General features: G+C 49.1%; 1 protein-coding gene across 2 annotated transcripts in view; it reads left to right on the top strand.

The window, feature by feature from the left end:
• Positions 1-24,815, top strand: part of LOC137439973 (uncharacterized) — a 148,948-nt gene that overhangs the window by 111,789 nt on the left and 12,344 nt on the right. For both annotated transcript variants that reach the window (XM_068136295.2, XM_068136297.2), the window contains 2 exons: positions 8,001-8,120; positions 24,340-24,429. In XM_068136295.2, the coding sequence (XP_067992396.2) occupies positions 8,001-8,120; positions 24,340-24,429 (210 nt within the window). The remainder of the gene's footprint in view (positions 1-8,000; positions 8,121-24,339; positions 24,430-24,815) is intronic.

The following is a 24,815-nucleotide window of genomic DNA, read 5'->3' as shown; positions in this document are numbered from 1 at the left end:
AACCTCCGTCCGCTACCCACACCCGAACCTCCGTCCGCTACCCACACCCGAACCTCCGTCCGCTACCCACACCCGAACCTCTGTCCGCTACCCACACCCGAACCTCTGTCCGCTACCCACACCCGAACCTCTGTCCGCTACCCACACCCGAACCTCTGTCCGCTACCCACACCCGAACCTCTGTCCGCTACCCACACCCGAACCTCTGTCCGCTACCCACACCCGAACCTCTGTCCGCTACCCACACCCGAACCTCTGTCCGCTACCCACACCCGAACCTCTGTCCGCTACCCACACCCGAACCTCTGTCCGCTACCCACACCCGAACCTCTGTCCGCTACCCACACCCGAACCTCTGTCCGCTACCCACACCCGAACCTCTGTCCGCTACCCACACCCGAACCTCTGTCCGCTACCCACACCCGAACCTCCGTCTGCTATCCACACCCGAACCTCCCACACCCGATTCACATGATCAGCATAATCCCTCCTCGTCCCGCGCTTCGCTCCCATCGAGCCACAGGATTCACATGATCAGCATAATCCCTCCTCGTCCCGCGCTTCGCTCCCTTCGAGCCACAGGATTCACATGATCAGCATAATCCCTCCTCGTCCCGCGCTTCGCTCCCTTTGAGCCGCAGGATTCGCATGATCAGCATAATCCCTCCTCGTCCCGCGCTTCGCTCCCTTCGAGCCGCAGGATTCACATGATCAGCATAATCCCTCCTCGTCCCGCGCTTCGCTCCCTTCGAGCCGCAGGATTCACATGATCATCATAATCCCTCTTCGTCCCTCGCTTCGCTCCCTTTGAGCCGCAGGATTCGCATGATCAGCATAATCCCTCCTCGTCCCGCGCTTCGCTCCCTTTGAGCCGCAGGATTCACATGATCAGCATAATCCCTCCTCGTCCCGCGCTTCGCTCCCTTTGAGCCGCAGGATTCACATGATCAGTATAATCCCTCCTCGTCCCGCGCTTCGCTCCCTTTGAGCCGCAGGATTCACATGATCAGCATAATCCCTCCTCGTCCCGCGCTTCGCTCCCTTCGAGCCGCAGGATTCACATGATCAGCATAATCCCTCCTCGTCCCGCGCTTCGCTCTCTTCGAGCCGCAGGATTCACATGATCAGCATAATCCCTCCTCGTCCCGCGCTTCGCTCCCTTTGAGCCGCAGGATTCACATGATCAGCATAATCCCTCCTCGTCCCGCGCTTCGCTCCCTTTGAGCCGCAGGATTCACATGATCAGTATAATCCCTCCTCATCCCGCGCTTCGCTCCCTTTGAGCCGCAGGATTCACATGATCAGTATAATCACTCCTCGTCCCGCGCTTCGCTCCCTTTGAGCCGCAGGATTCACATGATCAGCATAATCACTCCTCGTCCCGCGCTTCGCTCCCTTTGAGCCGCAGGATTCACATGATCAGCATAATCCCTCCTCGTCCCGCGCTTCGCTCCCTTTGAGCCGCAGGCTCACATGATCAGTATAATCCCTCCTCATCCCGCGCTTCGCTCCCTTTGAGCCGCAGGATTCACATGATCAGTATAATCCCTCCTCGTCCCGCGCTTCGCTCCCTTCGAGCCACAGGATTCACATGATCAGCATAATCCCTCCTCGTCCCGCGCTTCGCTCCCTTTGAGCCGCAGGATTCGCATGATCAGCATAATCCCTCCTCGTCCCGCGCTTCGCTCCCTTCGAGCCGCAGGATTCACATGATCAGCATAATCCCTCCTCGTCCCGCGCTTCGCTCCCTTCGAGCCGCAGGATTCACATGATCATCATAATCCCTCTTCGTCCCTTGCTTCGCTCCCTTTGAGCCGCAGGATTCGCATGATCAGCATAATCCCTCCTCGTCCCGCGCTTCGCTCCCTTTGAGCCGCAGGATTCACATGATCAGCATAATCCCTCCTCGTCCCGCGCTTCGCTCACTTTGAGCCGCAGGATTCACATGATCAGTATAATCCCTCCTCGTCCCGCGCTTCGCTCCCTTTGAGCCGCAGGATTCACATGATCAGCATAATCCCTCCTCGTCCCGCGCTTCGCTCCCTTCGAGCCGCAGGATTCACATGATCAGCATAATCCCTCCTCGTCCCGCGCTTCGCTCCCTTCGAGCCGCAGGATTCACATGATCAGCATAATCCCTCCTCGTCCCGCGCTTCGCTCCCTTTGAGCCGCAGGATTCACATGATCAGCATAATCCCTCCTCGTCCCGCGCTTCGCTCCCTTTGAGCCGCAGGATTCACATGATCAGTATAATCCCTCCTCATCCCGCGCTTCGCTCCCTTTGAGCCGCAGGATTCACATGATCAGTATAATCACTCCTCGTCCCGCGCTTCGCTCCCTTTGAGCCGCAGGATTCACATGATCAGCATAATCCCTCCTCGTCCCGCGCTTCGCTCCCTTTGAGCCGCAGGATTCACATGATCAGCATAATCCCTCCTCGTTCCGCGCTTCGCTCCCTTTGAGCCGCAGGCTCACATGATCAGTATAATCCCTCCTCATCCCGCGCTTCGCTCCCTTTGAGCCGCAGGATTCACATGATCAGCATAATCCCTCCTCGTTCCGCGCTTCGCTCCCTTTGAGCCGCAGGCTCACATGATCAGTATAATCCCTCCTCGTCCCGCGCTTCGCTCCCTTTGAGCCGCAGGATTCACATGATCAGCATAATCCCTCCTCGTTCCGCGCTTCGCTCCCTTTGAGCCGCAGGCTCACATGATCAGTATAATCCCTCCTCATCCCGCGCTTCGCTCCCTTTGAGCCGCAGGATTCACATGATCAGCATAATCCCTCCTCGTCCCGCGCTTCGCTCCCTTTGAGCCGCAGGATTCACATGATCAGCATAATCCCTCCTCGTCCCGCGCTTCGCTCCCTTTGAGCCGCAGGATTCACATGATCAGTATAATCCCTCCTCGTCCCGCGCTTCGCTCCCTTTGAGCCGCAGGATTCACATGATCAGCATAATCCCTCCATGTCCCGCGCAATTATATTTTACGTGGCACAGGTCTGTTTGTGCCCACACCGACCAGGCAAATGTGTCGCAGCTCCGACGTTCGCCAACGAACTGACTCGGGACAAGGGGAATCCGACAATGACGTCACACACACTAAACTCCACCTCCGCACATGCACACTGTACTTATCGTGTGCTCTACAAGCACTTGCCCTGCCATCAACACCACGTAATTACTCGCTACATTCACTGTGCCCTCCACTCGCTCGCACCTAGCACGGCGATTCGCTCCGTGAGTGAATCAGTGTACCGCGCACATCGCCTGCCAAAAAGACCTCATGCTGCACAGAGGGACACAGGGCATCACATGCTGCACACAGGGCATCACATGCTGCACACAGGGCATCACATGCTGCACAAAGGGCATCACATGCTGTACAAAGGGCATCACATGCTGCACACAGGGCGTCACATGCTGCGCACAGTGCGTCACCTGCTGCACAAAGTGCGTCACCTGCTGCACAAGATGCGGCCCGTGCTGCACACAATGCGGCACATGCTGCACACATTGCGTCACATGCTGCACACATTGCGTCACATGCTGCACACAGGGCGCCGCATGCTGCACACAGGGACACAGGGCGTCACATGCTGCACACAGGGACACGGGGCGTCACATGCTGCACACAGGGCGCCGCATGCTGCACACAGGGACACGGGGCGTCACATGCTGCACACATGGACACAGGGCGTCACATGCTGCACCCGGACACAGGGCATCACATGCTGCACACAGGGACACAGGGCGTCAAATGCTGCAAACAGGGCGGCACATGCTGCACACAGTGCGTCACCTGCTGCACATGGTGAATCACATGCTGCACACAGTGCGGCACATGCTGCACACATGGCGTCACATGCTGCACACAGGGACACAGGGCGGCACATGCTGCACACAGGGACACAGGCATCACATGCTGCACACGGGGGCACAGGGCGTCACATGCTGCACACGGGGGCACAGGGCGTCACATGCTGCACACAGGGACACAGGGCGTCACATGCTGCACACGGGGGCACAGGGCGTCACATGCTGCACACAGGGACACAGGGCGTCACATGCTGCACACAGGGACACAGGGCGTCACATGCTGCACACAGGGACACAGGGCGTCACATGCTGCACACAGGGACACAGGGCATCACATGCTGCACACAGGGCGTCACATAGGCTGCACACAGGGCGTCACATGCTGCACTCGGGGCTCAATCCACCCCGCTGCCTGCGTACGTAATATACACACGGAGAATGCCTCCGGTTCATGTTAGACACCAGTTGTCCAACGCGTTCACTACTCCGACATTAAACACCCCCAACATCGACATCTAACATGCTTCGCGCGAGGTTGTACACCGAACACGAAACACAGTTCCTTTATGGCGTCCATTTCTGCCAGGCTTGGTAAAATTTTACGTTTTTCCAATTCATTCAACCGCTCCATGAGTTTGTCATAGCCCGTTCGCTATGTTATGGAATGTCATGCCATGCATCATTTTTCAACCCAATGATCTTTCAATGGTGAAGAATCGTCAAAACTGAATTATTCTCGAATCCACATCTCACACCCAGATTTTCCACCAAAATTGAATCGATTCATCTCCGCGCACCTAATTGACCACATTTCATAAACATACATCCACAACCTTTTAGATATTGTGCTATATATTGGTAGCAGCGCATTAAATGTGTTTCCCAATCATGCTGTTCATCTTTTAATATCACATTAAATGTGTTCCCAATCACGCTGCTCATCCTTTAATGGCGCATTAAATGTGTGTTTCTCAATCACGCCGTTCATCTTTTAATAGCGCATTAAATGTGTGCTTCCCAATCACACCGTTCATCTTGTAATAGCGCATTTCATGTGTGTTTCCAATGATGCCGTTCATCTTTTAATGGCGCATTAAATGTGTGTTTCCCAATCACACCGTTCATCTTGTAATAGCGCATTTAATGTGTTTCCAATGATGCCGTTCATCTTTTTATGGCGCATTAAATGTGGGTTTCTCAATCATGCCATTCATCTTTTAATAGCGCATTAAATGTGTGTTTCCAATGATGACGTTCATCTTTTAATAGTGCAATAAATGTGTTTCCAATGATGCCGTTCATCTTTTAGCAGCGCATTAAATGTGTTTCCAATGACGCCGTTCATCTTTTAATAGTGCATCAAATGCGTGTTTCCAATGATGCCGTTCATCTTTTAGCAGCGCATTAAATGTTTTCTAATTTTTTATTATTATTATTATTATTATTATTTTTGTATACAAGATCGAGGCTCGTGAAAGAGCTAACATTAATCACACAAAAAGTCAAACTGACACATAAAACACAAAAATCAGGGTAGCGGTAGACAAGATGGGGAGAGAAGGGAAGGACACAAACACAACATTTGAGAGCAGGGACATCGGGAGAAATGTGGAAGGGGCAGGGCTTGGGGGGAGGTGGGAGAGGTATAAAACATATGAACACTGCAAGGACTTCCAGGAAAGAAGTTGGAATTTCCAAAAAAGTGTATCTGGGGTGAATTAGCGGGGGTAGAAAAGATCAAGGTTTTGGATGGGGGAAGATAAGAGATGGTGGTGAACAGCTGTTTTAAAGACCTGGAGGGAGGAGTGGGATTGAAGAGAGTGGGGGAGTTTGTTCCAGAGGCGGGAGAAAAGGGGAATGAAAGAGTGAAGGTGAGCAGAGAGCCTAGATTTGGGCAGTTTAGCCATAAGAGGGATGCAGGCACATCTTGTGCGACCTGAAGGAATATTAGGGGGATAGAGCACAGAGAGAGCTGGGGGAGCAAGGCCGGAGAGGAGTCGGTAGAAGACAGAAAGACCACCAACCTGCCTGCGGTGAGTGAGTGAAAGGCCCTCGGAGTTGGCTTCATCGCAGGAGATTCCAATGATTCTGAAAGCTTTGGTTTCAACAGCGTGAAGCCGAGCTAGGTGTGAGGCAGGAGCACCGGCCCAGAGGGGAGAGCAGTATTCCATTGAGCTGCGGATGAAAGCCTTGTATGTGATGAGGAGCTCAGCTGTGCCAAGGAAGGACTTCGCATGACAAAGGATGCCCAGTCGGCGACTGGCTTTGGAGGCCAGATTTGAAATGTGGTTTTCCCAGGAAAGATCATGGCAGATAGTGAGACCCAAAAGCTTGAGTGACAGAACTTCTTGGAGAGGATTATTCAGAAAGTGGATGGGAAGGTTGTCCAGTCGGTCTTTTCGGAGAGACATCGTAAGAGTGTGAGATTTGTCAGGATTGAAAGACATGTTCCACTTGTTTGACCAGTCTGTGATTTTGTCCAGGTCTGCAGAGAGTGAGGAGGCTGCAGACTGCCGATCTGAGGGATGAGGAATGGAGCGGCAGATAGTGGAGTCATCAGCAAAGAGATAGAGAGGATTTTCCAGAGAGTCGGAGAGATCATTGATGAAGACCAGAAATAGCACAGGGCCCAGAACACTACCTTGGGGAACTCCAGCCAGAACAGTAACAGGAAGAGGAGATGAGAGAAATCCATTCAGGGCCACACGTTGCCTACGACCAGAAAGGAAGTCCGCAAGCGGTTCATCTTTTATAATAGCGCATTAAATGTGTGTTTCCAATGATGCCGTTCATCTTTTAGCAGCGCATTAAATGTGTGTTTCCAATGATGCCCGTTCATCTTTTAGCAGGGCATTAAATGTGTGTTTCCAATGATGCCGTTCATATTTTAATAGCGCATTAAATGTGTTTCCCAATCACACCGTTCATCTTGTAATCGCACATTTAATGTGTGTTTCCAATGATGCTTTTCATCTTTTAATAACGCATTAAATGTGTGTTTCAAATGATGCCGTTCTTCTTTTAGCAGTGCATTAAATGTGTTTCCCAATCACGCCGTTCATCATTTAATAGGGCATTAAATGTGTGTTTCCAATGATGCCGTTCATCTTTTCATAGCGCATTGAATGTGTTTCCCAATCTCGCCGTTCATCTTTCACGAGTTCTTTAAATGTGTGTTTCCCAATCACGCCATTCATCTTTTAATGGCGCATTGAATGCGCTTCCCAATCACGCCGTTCATATTTTAAGAGTTCTTTAAATGCGTGTTTCTCAATCGGCCCGTTACCGGATTTTGTCGCAGATTGTGACTATGGTGCGGTCATACTTCTTTACGTATTACACAGTATCTATGAAGCTTCAATGCTGAATATCAAAATCTTAACTCTCAGGAATAGGAGTAGGAATGAGTCCTTAGATGCTTCCAATGGATCCTGGGATGCTTCCAATGGATCCAGGGATGCTTCCACTGGATCCTGGGATGCTTCCACTGGATCCTGGGATGCTTCCACTGGATCCTGAGATTCTTCCACTGGATCCTGAGATTCTTCCACTGGATCCTGGGATGCTTCCACTGGATCCTGGGATGCTTCCACTGGATCCTGGGATGCTTCCACTGGATCCTGGGATGCTTCCAATGGATCCTGGGATGCTTCCAATGGATCCTGGGTTGCTTCCAATGGATCCTGGGTTGCTTCCAATGGATCCTGGGTTGCTTCCAATGGATCATGGGTTGCTTCCAATGGATCCTGGGTTGCTTCCAATGGATCCTGGGTTGCTTCCAATGGATCCTGGGTTGCTTCCAATGGATCCTGGGTTGCTTCCAATGGATCCTGGGTTGCTTCCAATGGATCCTGGGTTGCTTCCAATGGATCCTGGGTTGCTTCCAATGGATCCTGGGTTGCTTCCAATGGATCCTGGGTTGCTTCCAATGGATCCTGGGATGCTTCCAATGGATCCTGGGATGCTTCCACTGGATCCTGGGATGCTTCCAATTGATCCAGGGATGCTTCCAATGGATCCTGGGATGCTTACAATGGGCATATTGCTCTTTGTGAAAATGGATCATAATCATGGTTGGAACTCAACATTTGTCTCTCACTGACGGTTTTCATTTTGTGGTGTTTGTCGATGTTGAGTGACTTCCTCATAATGTAGACCTTAGCTTACTCGATACCTTTTTCAGAGTCTGCAGCTTCGTCTGGAGCATCCGCTGGGATTGCAGGAGCTGTTCTCGCTGCTGTTCTTGCAGCGGTTTCTTCCTTCATTGCCTACCAGAAGAGACGTCTCTGCTTCCGTTTTCTCGGTGAGAATTCACAGCATGTTGAAAGGACATGGTCACAAGTTCCTTACGATTCACTGTTCGACAATGTATTGGTTTCAGTGCAATGCTAACACCTGTGTATTTGTATTTTTATTTTATATTTTTATTATACATGATTCGGTTATGTTTGTTGAGATGAGATGTTTATTGTAAAAGTGGAGTAGACCAAAAAGGGAACAACTTATGATCTCGTTATCGACTTCAATGTGTGCGGAGAGGTTGTGAGAGTTTAGGGAAGTTTCTTATTGTGTCTGGATATTGAACGACCTGTTGATAATGGGAAATTTCTTATTATTTCTGGTTATAGAACCAAACTAGTATTTGAGTAGTTTGCAGAGGAAAGAGTTTTCAACAATGTGATTGTTCTGAGTGGATGTAAATCGTAAATAAAAGTGAGAGAAGAGCATTGGAGAAGAAGATCCGGTCATTACATGCCCTGCTGTGTCCTGTGCCACGTCGGTACATCATGGTGGAACACGATGTCAGTGTGTTGTATGTATCGCTTGGACTTTATCTTTTAAAGAAATACTAATTTGGACTACACCTTTTCCGCTTCCGGTTTCCCAGGTGAGGTTGTGTGTTGTCAGAGCTCGTCCCCGTAGATCAAAGTTGTTGTTTTTTTTTTTTCTCAAAGTTATGTATTTTATTTTTCTGTGCATGTGTCTACTATGTTTCTGGTTCGATCGTGTTTTGCATTTCGGCACAATTGTATGTGAGTCAGTCTGTTTGGTCGTGCATGTTTTGGGGCCTGGTTAGCCTTTAGTCCTGCCTGCCTCTTCTAGTCTTTTGCTATTCACGTTCGATCTCTGTCTGGATTACCTTCTTTTTTTTCACCCCCTACTACCATACCCCTTCAACCTTTCTCCTTCTTTCTCAGATCTGCGTTCACCTAACCGTCAAAAATATATATAGTAACGAAGAAAATAAAAAGGCGGCCTCTCCTTTCCTACTAACAAATTGCTTATGCACCTCCTGGTTCCTTCACACTGCTCTCCTGGCTTGTTAATCTATTCTTTTGCATTTCAGGAATTTCCCAGACTGTTCATGGTTTTGCTGTAGAATGTTCAAACTCCCCCCTGTCATGTTGTATTCATTTGTATGTTATAACTCGCTTTTTTTCTTCCTGTTCAAAAGGCTGCAATTAATTTGCTCATGAAATCTTTCCATCACAAAAAAAAAAAAATTCAATCTCGTGTAGTTCTTCCTTTCTTAATTTTCGAAACTCACTTTCATACCACCCCTCCTCAAACGGATCTCTGATTTGAATATCTCAAGAAACCCAGTCTGTAATAAATGTTCGATTTTCATTAATCTTTCAAAACTTTCAAATCTGCCCCCTCTCCTCTCCCCCTCAAATCTTCCCCCTCACCCCTCCTCTTCAAAACTCCCAACGCACCCCTTCTGTTGTAAAAATCGGAGCCAGAAAACCTCTCAAGGAAGAAGGGAGGCTTTAATGCAATCGACCTGGTGCATCTAAAACATAACACCATGAACGTAACATTAGTCTAAATGATACAAGGAATTCATTGCAATACATTTAAATGAAGCAACTACTACTACTAAGCAGCAAATCCTTACCTAGCTCTCATAGAATCGTAGAATCAAGTATCCGTCGACCACTCTCACAGCAGTTTATATATGCAATAATGCCCATCTCAACAGGGTCCGCCCCATCAGACAGTCATGTTTTTTCAGCCCAACAACTGGCTTTATGTCGACTTTTTATATCATTCTCCCTGTCTTAAGAATACCACTAATAGGAATAGTCAAATCCGAAGCGGGTCGGAGGTTGACACAGTCGACCGCCGCGAGTGTGATACACACCGTCGTCCCCATAGGCCTCGGCGCTAGGCATATACCACTCGCCATCACCCTGCGATCTCCTATCAGAACTGGGCGAGTCCACAGCCGGAGGCAAGGGAGACATGATTTCATAGGGCGAGTCAGCATCCCCCGTAGCCTCGGTAGGGCTCGAGTCGGGCACGACGGGGGTAGTCGAGTCAGCTTCCGTTTCATCCATCTCACCACAAGGTGCTAGGTGACGCAGCGGAACCGTAGTTTGCCTGCCGTCTGCCAGTCGGACATGCGCATATTGCGGATTCACTTCCAGTATGTCTACCCGGTCAGCAAGCTCATATTTGCTTTGACCAACCACGCGTTTTAGAAGCGCGGGTCAGGCTGAGCTAGCCACGTGGTTAAGGGATACGCACTAGAACCTCGAGGTTGGTATCGGAAGTCTCTCATGAGGCGCGGAATTCGTGGAGGTGCACAACAGGGAGCGGATCGCATGCAGTGCCTCCGGCAGCACCCGTTCTCACATGGTCAGGGCTAAGCTGCGGGTCCGCAAGGCCATCATGACCGCCCTCCAGATAACACCGTTGTATTTTTCGATTTGTCCTTTCCCTCTGGGGTTATTTGCAGTGGTATGACTGGAAGTGATGCTACATTCGAGGAGAAACTGCTTAAGCTCCCGTGACATAAAAGCAGTCCCACGGTCACTGTGTATGAAAGCAGGATATCCGAACATCAGTGCATCAGCAGCAAGGTTGAGCATACCCGGCCTGTACTTAATTACAAAGCGATAGTCAGCCAGTTATATGCGCCAACGAGCAATCTTCTCGTTCTTTATCTTTTGAGAATGCTTCCGGTCATACTTGAACGAAACAGACTGTTGTTCGGTTATGACAGTAAAGCGATGTCCAAGAAGGAGATGCTCCCATTGGCAGATCGATTCAACAACGGCATACACCTCTTTTTCGATAGAGGAGTGGCATCGCTCGCTATCAGTTAGAGTCCGTGAGAAGAATGCTACTGGTCGGTCTCCCTGACTCAGTGTCGCTGCGATTGCGCAATCGGACACATCTGTTTCCATCACGAAAGGAATTGTCTCGTCGATTGAAGTCACGACCGAGCTGTCGACGTCACCCTTTAGTTGTTGAAATGCCGTCAGCGCGGCTAAGGGCAAGGGAAATGTTTTGCATTCCACAAGCGGCCTTATTTTCTCTGAGTAGCGTGAGACCCACATGCTGTAATGAGCGAATAATCCCATTGTGCGTCATAGAGTCGCACGGTCAATGGGAGGGGCAAGGTCGAGTAGGGGCTGGAGGCAAGCGGGATTGGGCTTTATCTCTCCTCCAGACACCGTGTGCCCCAACAGATTTATGGTTCCCACAGAATAGCTACATTTCGATTAATTGAAGGTCAGTCGGTATTTACGAGCCACATCCAAAAAAACGACGCAAGTTCGAGTCGTGATCTGTTTGATTCCAGCCGCAATGTGTCACGTTATCAACGTAGACTAATACATCTTTCACTTGTTCTTTTGCCAAAATCTCGGCCATCGCCCTCTGGAAACATGCTACCCCGTTCGTAACTAGAAACGGGATTCTACGGAATTGATACAACCTCTGGTCTGACTCGAAAGCCATGTAAGGTCGGTCGGCAGCGTGTATCGGAATCTGATGATACGCGCTTTTGAGGTCGAGCGTGCTCAAGACTCTATACTTAGATACCGCTCTTACCATGTCCTCCATTTTGGGTAAAGGATACGCATCGAGATGGGTGAACCTATTAATAGTTTGGGAGTAGTCAGTGACCATGCGTTTCCTATGGCCTGGGGTGTCGACGGCCAGGACTTGTGCGCGCCACGGCGACCGGCTGGGTTCGATAACGCCTTTGAGTAAAAGGCGTTTAGTTTCAGCGGCTATAAAGATAGCATCAGGCTGGGAATACCTTCTAGATTTCACGGCAACCGGATGACAATCGGCAGTCAAGCTCGGGAATAGTTGAGGCGGTTCAACAGCTATCTCGACGAGGGCACAAATCGGGCGCGGCTCTGAGCCCACGGATAGCGTGTGAGTGCCGCCGAACTGCATCTCTAAACGTTTGTGCCGATTCAAAAAATCGTGAACCAGGAGGATGTCGGAGCAGAGGTTAGGGAGCACAAGCAATTTAACATCACAGTAAGTAACATCGTTAGCAACCAGCTCAACCACACACAATCTGCACGCTTGCTGCCATAGGGCTTCCGAGGCCATGCACACGTGCTGAGTCGAGGCGGCAGGAGTCTCCCCGAATCGCTCCACGAGACGAGGGCTGATGTAGCTTCGATCGCGCCCCATATCAACCAATGCTTCCACCGTCTGTCCATTGATTTCAACCGGCACCAAGGCATGATTGAGTCAGCTCAGAGCTCGCCGGGTTCCCGTCGACAAGCGCGCGCCGGCGAGCATCGCTCGTTTGGTCTCGGGCGCGCGACATACTTTAGCAAAATGTCCGCACCTCCCTGCAATTATGGCACACCGATTCTCTGGCTGGGCAACTCACCCGAGGATGGCGACGATTGCCGCAGAAAAAACATTTGCCAGTCTGACCAGCGGCGAGGTCACGGCAGATGTACAGTGCTCGTTCATTTCCTCATCAGAGCTCTCCTCGCATATCGCGCGTTGAGCGGCCGCTCGAGCAATCGCTCGCCCGGCGTCAGCTTCCGGGCCGCCGCAATTGTGCGTACGAGTCATGTCGTGAGCAGTAGCACCAGCAGCCGTGAAGGGTCGCCCATAAGTGTCGGATATGGCCTGGTCGAAGGCTTCTTGGTAGGTTAGCGACTTTCTCAAGCAAACGTTGTCTAATGGTAGAAGACTGCAGACCCGTAATAAAGGCATCCCAGAGCAGATCATCTGTGTACTACAGAGCCTTACAGTCTTGAATAGCGCAAGCCTGAGCCAGCTGTCGTAGAGCCTGGCTGTACTGATGCATGGACTCAGAGCTGTCCTGCCGGCGAGTCGCCAGCAAATGCCTCGCATAAACATTGCTGCGTGGTTTTATGAAGAGTGCTTTCAAGGTAGCAACTGCTTCGTCGTATGTCGGGCAACGTGCGATGTATCTGTAGATGGCATGAGAGACGTTGCTAGATAATACATCTAGTTTCTGTGCATCTGTAATGTCCGGAACCAGTTCCATAAAGAGCCGTAGCGAGTTCAACCAATGATTCAACTGATCAGCGGGGTCCGGTGAGTTCGGGTCCCCTGAAAGTCTCTCTCGGCGGATCAGCTTCTCCATCCTTCAGAGGTCGTCTCAAGGAAGGAAGATTGCATTAAATAGTTGTAAAAATCAGAGCCAGAAAACCTCTCAAGGAAGAAGGGAGGCTTTCATGCAATCGACCTGGTGCATCTAAAACATACCGTCAACGTAACATAAGTCTACATGATACAATGAATTCATTGCAATACATTTTAATGAAGCAACTACTACGAAGCAGCAAATCCTTACCTAGCTCTCTCTCATAGAACCACAGAATCAAGTATCCGTCCATCACTGTCACAGCAGGTTACATATGCAATAACGCCCATTTCAACAGGGCCCGCCCCATCCAAACAGTTATGTGTATCAGCCCAACAACTGGCTATATGTCAACTTTTCATATCACCTCCCCTTCTAATCTCCCCCTCACCCCTCCCCTCAAATTTCCCCCATCACCCGTCGCCCTCAAAACTCCCTCCTCACCATTTTTCTTCAATTCTCTCCTTTCACCCCTACTCCTCAAAGTTTCCTCTTAACTCCTCCACAAAGCTGCCTACTCCCTTCTTCCTCTCTCTTCCAACTCAATACCTCTACCTCATCCAACCTTCTACTTCGTTTCCCCCACCCCTCCCCCCTCCCCCGCCCTCCCTCAAACAACTCCTCACTGTGCCACATTCCATCACCTTTTGTCTTCCTCATCCTTCCCTTTCTCCTAGCCCTCCTGCAATCTCTGACACACAATCAACACCTCTTCCTACCTCCCCTCTCCTCCCTCGTCTTTCCCAACCCCTCCCCTCCCTTTTCCTGTATCCGATGCTGCCTCTCCCTCTTCCTTAACGGCATGGACCTCAAACATCCAGGGCCTTCGCTCAAACCTGATTGATCTCTTCATTCAGGTTGCTTCTGACAAACCAGACGTAATCTGCTTAACAGAAACTTTCCTCCTTCAAGATGTCTCCAATTCCTTAATTCCTCTCCACGGTTACTCCCTCCTTCAGTATGATAGACCTGAGCCTCGTCCTGGTGGTGGGGTTGCTATCTTTATCAAAAACTCTCTTCCTCACTCTCCCTGCACTGCCCTTTCTCCACCCCACCCCCAGGAGTACCTCTGGCTACGGTTTCCCCTCCGCTCCCACCTTTAGGTATATGTGTTCCGCACAGTCTACCAAACATTGATGACTACATTTACATCTCTTGTCTGACAACATCGACCAACTTCTATCCACTCATCCCAACTCTCTCTCTTCCTCATTTGTGGCGACTTCAACTGTCATCATGCCAGCTGGTTGGGTGTGGGTACCTCTCTCACCAGCCACAGCACCTCAGCAAAGGAATTCTGCGACTCATTGGGGGACTGACACAATCTGTCAATTTTCCGACCTGGATCTCAGTCAATGGAGTATCTTCTCTTCTGGACTTGGTTATGACTAACTTCCCTGCAAATGTCTGCTGTGGTTCATCTGATCATTTCCTTGTTAATGTGGATACTCTCTGGCCGTTCTCAGAGAGCCTCTTCAGTGTGGACAAGTCTGGCATTTCACTCAGACCGACTGGCACGGTATTCAAGCAGCCATCAATCATCTGGACTGGTCTCCCATTTCTACTGCCTCTGACATCAACTCATCCTGGGAATTCTTCCAAAGTAAACTGCTCTCTCTCATGCACAGATTTATCCCATCTCGTCTTCAGTTGTCATACCCTTCCTCCCGTCCATGGTACACTGAAGCTTGTGTTGAGGCAGTTGCCATGAAACAACTTGCCTTTGCCTCATGGAAGGCAAATGTAACAGAAGGAAATCTCAGTTCCTTTCACAGAGCTTGGAACAAGTATGTGTCTACCCTCAGGAGTGCCAAGAAGCACTATCTCTCTATTCTCAAGACTGAACTCTCAAACCTGTCTCCCTCTTCCAAATCCTTGTGGCTGATCAAATCTGTTTCTGGTGGTTGTTCCCCCTCCATCCCCTCCCTTACCTCAAACGGCTACACAGACTCCACACGTGAAAAAGCTGAATGCCTCAACGCTGTGTTTGCCTCAAATTATTGTGTCCCAAACCCATCGCTCTCTGTACCCACCGTACCTTTACCCAGTCGTACACAGCTGCTCCTGAACTCTGTGTACTTCTCTCCCGACAAGGTGGAGAAGTTTCTGTGAAAGCTCGACTCTGATTCTGCAAATGCACCAGACAGCCTCAGCCCACTGGTCCTAAAATCCTGCTCTGCCGCTCTTTCACAGCCTCTCTCTGTTCTCTTCACCCTCTCTTTTGCTCAAGGTCATCTGCCGTCATCTTGGAAATCAGCCAACATTACGGCTTTACACAAAAAAGTGAAAAAACAGATTCTTGCAACTACAGACCAATCAGCCTGCTCCCAATTATCAGCAAAGTTATGGAATCCATCATTGCTTCAGATATGAAATCCTTCCTCTTCTCCAATGGCTTGATCTCTGATCATCAATTTGGTTTCAGACCAGGTCACTCTACTCTGGACATGCTGCTTCTGCTGTCTCAACAATGGATGGAGGTCCTCAATGCCAACTAGGAAATCAGAGCTGTCTCCCTTGACATATCTCGTGCCTTCGATATGGTCTGGCACCCCACCCTGCTCACTAAACTCTCTTCCTATGGTATCCATGGAAACCTCCATGCATGGCTTGTGGACTTCCTTTCCGGTCGCAGTCAACGTGTGGCCCTGAATGGAATTCTCTCAGCTCCCCCTTCATGTTCAGGCTAGAGTTTCCCAAGCAGTGCTCTGAACCCTGTGCTTTTACTGATCTTCATCAAATCGGGGAGACCGAACAATGGGATGGCGGAATATATATATATATTTTTTTTGTATACAGAATCGAGGCTCGTGAAAGAGCTAACATTTATCACACAAACAAATCAAACAGACAAACAAAGTACATAAAAAGGGGAGCAGTAGACAAGATGGGGGGAGAAGGGGAAGCACACAAACACAACATTTGAGAGCAGGGACATCGGGAGATCTGTAGGAGGGCGAGGGCTTGGGGGGAAGAGGCGTGGGAAGGGTGGGGGGGGGGGGGAGAAGTATAAAACAATAGGACACCAAGGACTTCCAGGAAACAAGTTGGTATTTCAAAAAAGTGGATTTGGGGTGAAATTAGCGGGGGTAGAAAAGATCAAGGTTTTGGATGGGGGAAGATAAGAGATGGTGGTGAACAGCTGTTTTAAAGACCTGGAGGGAGGAGTGGGATTGAAGAGAGTGAGGGAGTTTGTTCCAGAGGTGGGATAAAAGAGGAATGAAGGAGTGAAGGTGAGCAGAGAGTCTTGATTTTGGCAGTTTAACCATAAGAGTGTTGCAGGCAGATCTTGTGTGACCTGCAGGAATATTTGGGGGACAGAGCACAGAGAGAGCTGGGGGAGCAAGGCCGGAGAGGAGTCGGTAGAAGACGGAAAGACCACCAACCTGCCTGCGGTGAGTAAGTGAAAGGCCCTCGGAGATAGCATCATGGTGGGGGATTGCAATGATTCTGAACGCTTTGGTTTCAACAGCGTGAAGACGAGCTAGGTGTGAGGCAGGAGCACCAGCCCAGAGGGGAGAGCAGTATTCCATTGAGCTGCAGATGAACGCCTTGTACGTGGTGAAGAGCTCAGGTGTGCCAAGGAAGGACTTCGCACGACGGAGGATGCCCAGTCGGCGACTGGCTTTGGAGTCCAGATTTGAAATGTGGTTTTCCCAGGAAAGATCATGGCAGATAGTGAGACCCAAAAGCTTGAGTGACAGAACTTCTTGGAGAGGATTATTCAGAAAGTGGATGGGAGGGTTGTCCAGTCGGTCTTTTCGGAGAGACATCGTAAGAGTGTGAGATTTGTCAGGATTGAAAGACATGTTCCACTTGTTTGACCAGTCTGTGATTTTGTCCAGGTCTGCAGAGAATGACGAGACTGCAGACTGCCGATCTGAGGGATGAGGAATGGAGCGGCAGAGAGTGGAGTCAGCAAAGAGACAGAGAGGATTTTCAAGAGAGTCATAGAGATCATTGATGAAGACCAGAAAAAGCATAGGGCCCAGAACACTACCTTGGGGAACTCCAGCCTGAACAGGAAGAGGAGATGAGAGAAATCCATTCAGGGCCACAGGTTGACTATGACCAGAGAGGAAGTCCGCCAGCCATGCGTGGAGATTTCCATGGATACCAAAGGAGGAGGGTTTGCTGAGCATAGCGGGGTGCCAGACCGTATCGAAGGCATGTGATATGTCAAGGGAGACGGCTCGAATTTCCTGTTTGGCATTGAGGACCTCCATCCATTGTTGAGACAGCAGAAGCAGCATGTCCAGAGTTGAGTGACCTGGTCTGAAACCAAATTGATGATCAGAGATCAAGCCATTGGAGAAGAGGAAAGATTTCATACCCAAAGCAATGATGCATTCCATGACTCTGCTGATAATTGGGAGAAGGCTGATTGGTCTATAGTTGCTGGGATATGTTTTTGCATCTTTTTTGTGTAAAGCGATGATGTTGGCTGATTTCCAAGCAGATGGCAGATGACCTTGAGCAAAAGATAGGGTGAAGAGAACAGAAAGGGAGTGAAAGAGTGGAGGAACAGGATTTTAGGACCCGTGGGCTGATGCTGTCTGGTGCAGTTGCAGAATCAGAGTCGAGCTTTCACAGAAACTTCTCCACCTTGTCGGGAGAGAAGGACACAGAGTTCAGGAGCAGCTGTGTACGACTGGGTAAAGGTACGGTGGGTACAGAGAGCGATGGGTTTGGGACACAAGATTTAGAGGCAAACACAGAGTTGAGGCATTCAGCTTTTTCACGTGCGGAGTCAGCTGTGTAGCCGTTTGAGGTAAGGGAAGGGATGGAGGGGGAACAAACACCAGAAACAGATTTGACCAGACGCCACCAGGATTTGGAAGAGGGAGACAGATAAGAGAGTTCGGTCTTGAGAACGGAGAGATTTTGTTTCCTGGCTCTCCTGAGGGTGGACACACACTTGTTTCGGGCTTTGTGAAAGGAAATGAGATTTCCTTCCGTTGGATTTGCTTTCAAGGAGGTGAAGGAAAGTTGTTTCTCGGCAACAGCCTCACCACAAGATTCCGTGTACCATGGACAGGAGGAAGGGTATGACAACTGAAGACGAGATGGGATAAATCTGTGCATGAGAGAGAGCAATTTACTTTGGAAAAATTCCCAGGATGAGTTGATGTCAGAGGCGGTAGAGGTGGGAGACCAGTCCAGATGATTGATGGCTGCTTGAAGACCATGCCAGTCGGTCTGAGTGAAATGCCAGACTTGTCCACACTGAGGAGGCTTTCTGAGAACGGCCAGATTATCCACATTAACAAGGAAATGATCAGATGAACCGCAGCAGACATTTGCAGGGAAGTTAGTCATAACCAAGTCCAGAAGAGAAGATGCTCCGTTGACTGAGATCCGGGTCGGGAAATTGACAGATTGTGTCAGTCCCAGTGAGTCGCAGAAGTCCTTTGCTGAGGAGCCATGACTGGTGAGCGAGGCACCCACGCCCAGCCAACTGGCATGGTGACAATTGAAATCACCACATATGAGGAAGAGAGAGTTGGGATGAGTAGATAGAAGTTGGTCCATATTATCAGACAGCGAGATGTAGATGGAGTCATCACTGTTTGGTGGACGGTACAACACACATATGAACGAAAGGTGGGAGCGAAGGGGAAGCCGTAGCCAGAGGTATTCCTGGGGGTGAGGTGGAGAGAGGGCAGTGCAGGGCGAGTGAGGAAGAGAGTTTTTGATAAAGATAGCAACCCTACCTCCAGGACGAGGCTCAGGTCTATCATACCGGAGGAGGGAGTAACCCGGGAGCGACACTGAGGAATCAGAGACATCATGAAGGAGGAAAGTTTCTGTTCAGCAGATCAAGTCTCGTTTGTCAGAAGCAACCTGTATGGAGAGATCAGTCAAGTTTGAGCGAAGGCCCCGGATGTTTGAGGTCCATACCGTTAATGAGGAGAGAGGGGGAGCATCGGATACAGAACAGGGGGGGAGGGGTTGGGTGAGATGTGGAAGAGGAGGAAGAGGCAGGGAGAGCTGTTGACAGTGTGTCAGAGATTTCAGAATAGCTAGGAGAAAGGGAAGGATGGGGCGGACAAAATGTTTGATGGTGATTGGGTGAGGCGCAGTGAGGTGTTATTTGAGGAGGGGGAAGAGCGTAGCAGAAGGTTGGGGGAGATGGAGGTGAGAGTTGGAAGGGGGAAGAAGCGGGGAGGACGCTTTGAGGAGGAGGGTGAGAGGGGGGAAATGGAGAAGAAATGAGGGTGGGGAGATTTGAAGGGGAGGATCGAGGGGGTAGTTTATGAGGGGAGGGGTTAGGGGGGAGTTTAGGAGGGAAGGGGCAAGGGGGGGGGGATTTGAAAGGGATGGGAGATGGGGGAGATTTGGAGAGGAGGGGTGAGGGGGGAGTCTAGGAGGGGGTGGGTGAGGGGGAGTCTAGGAAGGGAGGGGTGTGGGGGGAGGTTCGGAGGGACGGGGCATGGGGGGGAGATTTGAAAGGGATGGGTGATGGGGAAGGTTTGGAGGGGAGGGGCAAGGGGGAAGATTTGAAAGGGATGGGTGATGGGGAAGGTTTGGAGGGGAGGGGCAAGGGGGAAGATTTGAAAGGGATGGGTGATGGGGAAAATTTGGAGGGGAGGGGCAAGGGGGAAGATTTGAAAGAGATGGGTGATGGAGAAGATTTGGAGGGGAGGGGCAAGGGGGGAGATTTGGAGGGGAGGGGTGATGGGGAAAATTTGGAGGGGAGGGGCGAGATTGGATTTTAGAAAGTGTACGATTAATGGGAAACGAACATTTATTGCAAAATGAGTTTCTTGTGACCTTCGAGTCAAAGATACGTTTAAGGACACTGAAGGGGGGGGGGGTGGAGTGCAAGTGAGTTTAGGGAATGTAGGAAAGATGTCTTTCACAATATGAACAAAATCTCACCTCACCCAATCACCTCGATCCTCCCCTTCAAATCTCCCCACCTTTCAAAGAAACATGTCTCTCAATCCTGACAAATCTCACACTCTTACTATGTCTCTCCGAAAAGATCGACTGGACAACCCTCCCATCTACTTTCTCAACAATCCTCTCCAAGAAGTTCTGTCGCTCAAGCTTTTGGGTCTCACTATCTGCCATGATCTTTCTTGGGAAAACCACATTTCCAAGCTGGCCTCCAAAGCCAGTCGCCGACTGGGCATCCTCCGTCGTGCGAAGTCCTTCCTAGGCACACCTGAGCTCCTCACCACATACAAAGCTTTCATCCGCAGCTCAATGGAATACTGTTATCCCCTATGGGCTGGTGCTCCTGCCTCACACCTAGCTCGGCTTCACGCTGTTGAATCCAAAGCTTTCAGAATCATTGGAATCTCCCGCGATGAAGCTATCTCTGAGGGCCTTTCACTCACTCACCGCAGGCAGGTAGGTGGTCTTTCTGTCTTCTACCAACTCCTCTCCGGCCTTGCTCCCCCAGCTCTCTGTGCTCTGTCCCCCAAATATTCCTACAGGTCGCACAAGATCTGCCAGCAACCCTCTGATGGTTAAACTGCCGAAATCTCGGCTCTCTGCTCACCTTCACTCTTTCATTCCTCTTTTCTCCCGCCTCTGGAACAAACTCCCCCACTCCCTTCAATCCCACTCCTCCCTCCAGGTCTTTAAAACAGCTGTTCACCACCATCTCTTATCTTCCCCCATCCAAAACCTTGATCTTTTCTACCCCCACTAATTCACCCCAGATCCACCTTGTTTGAAATTCCAACTTCTTTCCTGGAAGTCCTGGCAGTGTCCATATGTTTTATACCTCTCCCACCCCCCCTTCCCATGCCTCCCCCCCAAAGCCCTGTCCCTCCCACAGATCTCTCGATGTCTCCATGTCTCTCGGTCCCTGCTCTCAAATGTTGTGTTTGTGTCCTTCCCCCTCTCTCCCCATCTTGTCTACTGCTCCTGATGTTATTTGTTTTATGTGTCGGTTTGTCTGTTTGTCTTTCTGTGTAACTAGTGTTCGCTCTTTCACGAGCCTCGATCTTGTATACGAAAAAAAAAAAGAAATTTAACAGTGAAAACTATCTGAGGAAATGGGGGTGAAACACGTGGTCGAAGAACGAACGAACGAATAAGAACAACTAATAAACTAATAGGAGCAACGAATAAGAACAGAGAAGGAAATGTTTTTTAGGTTTGTTTTTTTTGAGTTGAGCTTTTAAACAAGGAAGTATGGAGTGAAAAGACTGGGAAAACTGAGAGAACGAAAGTAATTAGAGCACAATCGATGGACCGCTGAGAGAAAAACAAAGCCTCAAGGTAGGACACGGTACAAGGCCTCAAAATACGCGGCACGAATTAACCGACGATTGTTGTACAGGTATGAAAGATTAACACCGAGAATCTTCCTCGGGACACACTGCAGGTACACACACCGAAAGATAAATACACTTTCGACAAAAACACAATTGTGAACAATTACTTAACTTCGAAAGCGTGAGAGCGTGTGCAGCTTCGAAAAACCGTGCCCTTGCCGTCAAAGATCTCGCGAGACATATCCGATGTAAACAAACAGTACGGAGCAGCTGAGTCACATCTGAAGTCAAAATCGACTGCCCAACCCCGCCCGGCAACGCCGGGTACTTCTGCTCGTCTTCTTACTATAGTTCACCAAATGTCCATCTGTCTGTTCGAAGGTACCGTAAAAACTGCTGAACCGATCGCAAAGATATTTGGGGGGGGGGGGGTAATCCTGGGACCCCTGGGAGAAAAATAGGCTATTTAGTTTTCCCAATTTCAGCTTTGGTCTCCAGCATTCTCAGGTTTGGACTCGCGCATGACATTCGCGTTCGCATAACGTTCATTGTGACGATGTTCTCATTGTGATGATCTTACTATAATTCACCAAATGTCCATCTGTCTGTTCGAAGGTACCGTAAAAACTGCTTAACCGACCGCAAAGATATTTTGGGTGGGTAATCCTGGGATCTCCAGGAGTAAAATAGGCTATTTAATTTTCCCAATTTCAGCTTTGGTCTCCAGCATTCTCAGGTTTGGACTCCCGCATAACATTCGCGTTCGCATAACGTTCATTGTGACGATGTTCTGACGATGTATGTGTTCACGGTAGTGTTTGACGTGACGGTGTGAATGTAATTTCGTAATGTTTTCCGTTTCGTAATCCTTTAATGAACGTTTAATGTTTAATGAACGTTTAATGCCCTACGATGTCCGGGGCCGCACGCGCGCTACACTGGACGGGCCAGTGAGTACCTTGCCCTTCGCCGTCAAGCGCGGGTAAACCGCTGAGCCCTATCCGTGATGGGGACTGGGGCTTGAGACGGTGTCCCACGAACGAGGAATTCCCAGTTAGCGCGAGTCATCAGCTCGTGTTGATTAAGTCCCTGCCCTTTGTACACACCGCCCATCGCTACTACCGATCGGACGGTTTGATGAGATCCTCGGATCAGCCCCTGCACGGGCCGTTCTTGGCTCGTGCCGATGCACCGAAAAGATGAGCGAACTTGACTGTGGAGAGGAAGTAAAAGTCGTAACAAGGTTTCCGTCGGTGAACTTGCGGAAGGATCATTATCGGGACAACATGAGAGCGAGCGAGACACGAGACGTACATGGTACATGATCGTCCATGTACTGTTTAGCCATGTACTGTTTAGATTTTGATGATTTTCGTGTGATATGATTCAATGGATGTTTATATGAATCGTTTAAAATTTTAAAAAAACCTTCAATTTCTGATATTTTACCTTTTCATTTGGGCCTCCCAATTGAAGCCCCGCCCACGGGGCGGGTACCTTTGCTAGTTATTAGTCCCCTACCAGTGTACACCAGAGGGGACTATAGGTTTGCACTCCGTCCCTCCGTCTGTCAGTCTGTCCGTCTGTCAGTCCGTCACGCAAAGAACAGCTTTCCGGACTTTTTTTTTCTAAACTCTGAATGCTAATGATTTCAAACTTGGTACATGGTTTCCTTATGATAAGTTGCAGATCAAGTTCGAACTTCACGACGTTTCGATCATTTTTGACAAAGTTATGGCACTTTGAACTTTGGTAATTCTGATCATTCTGATGATCCTTAACTCTGCCATTTTAAGTTTTAATTTCCTTTAAAAACCAATTTATCTGCAATAATAGGACCGATTGAGATAAAATTTTCACCATATGATGGACTCGGTCTGTAGAATATTGTAATGGTAATTATGACGTCACAGGTCACGTGGATCGGTCGCCATATTGTTTTTCTTGAAAACACGAAAACCCCTTTTTCTCTGCCACGGCTGAACAGATCGAGGCCAAACTTTGCAGGCAAAATCGCATACCCATGACGAACAAAAAAGTCAGCTAGCATGACGTCATGCGTCACATGGTTTCAGAGTTATGACGTTTTTAAGCATGAACCTTTAAACCCGAGCCCCTCCCTCATTTTTGATCCAATCGAGGGGAAACTTCACAGATCTGTTCAGCACTAAAATGTCCTTTTGGAATTTGCGATAGGGCACGTGGTTTGGTAGATATCGTTAATTAAATGAAAATTTTTTTTTTTAAATGGATATCTCTTGAATCGCTCGTACCTCAGACCGTGAGTTGGTAATAATTTATATAATTCACACAGTGCAATACGTGCAGGCCGCTCTACGGAGCGACCTTGCGGGCTTATCAACGAGGCGAGGCGTGTGTGTGTGTGTGTGTGTGTGTGTGTGTGTGTGTGTGTGTGTGTGTGTGTGTGTGTGTGTGTGTGTGTGTGTGTGTGTGTGTGTGTGTGTGTGTGTGTGTGTGTGTGTGTGTGTATATGTATATATATATATGTGTGTGGGGGTGGGGTGGGTGTGTGTGTGTGCACGTACAATCGTGTGTGTGTGTGTGTGTGTGTGTGTGTGTGTGTGTGTGTGTGTGTGTGTGTGTGTTTTGTGAAACTGATTGTGCAGGTGCAGCATCTAACTCAATATGTCAATGTCACACACGTCCATGCCTGTGGGATTCCCAAGGAGACCCCAATAGTGATGTATAAATTGAACGTTTGCTTGTTCAAATTTGATTTGCTCGTTTTGAAGAGAACCTCTTCCAGAGCCTTGTGGTGTTATGCTTGTTTGTTTTTTTACAACTGGAATAGAATAAAATAAAAAACTTGTATTTGATTGTTCATGTTTATTTGTAGAAAACGAAGTATGACAAGATTATGTGGATCACACTACTTTCAATCTCTTTAGGGAACCAGAATGCAATGGGCCCTGCAGAACCCCATGCTGATGGACGTCAAAGACCTCATGGACAAAATGGTTTCAATTTCAACCTGATGTGTAAGTCAAAACGAAGGTTTGCGACATCCTGCTGACAGAATATTGGATAAATTTTGGTTTGAGATTGCAGCTATGACAAATTGGAACTCCATGTTTGGTCATCGGTTACATTTCCCAAACACCATTGGTATTGTCGTGTTCCTGGTGATTTAAAATATGTCCAAGGTACGGATAGCCGAACAAGCTGTTACTACGAGGCGTTCAATCAAAAATACAGCGGAGAATACGCGTGTCGTAGCAATAGGGAGGGGGGAAACCGGAGCTTACCTTCACGATCTCACCGGCAGCCCTCGAACCTGTAATAAATACTCACATGAAACGGAATTAAAATGTACAAAAATAAACAGATTTATTTAATAAAATGCCAGTACAAAGAAAATGCACAA

This window comes from Myxine glutinosa, chromosome 14 (assembly GCF_964187855.1).
Source record: "Myxine glutinosa chromosome 14, kmMyxGlut1.1, whole genome shotgun sequence".
Lineage (NCBI taxonomy): Eukaryota > Metazoa > Chordata > Myxini > Myxiniformes > Myxinidae > Myxine > Myxine glutinosa.
This window is presented reverse-complemented; position numbering and strand designations above follow the sequence as displayed.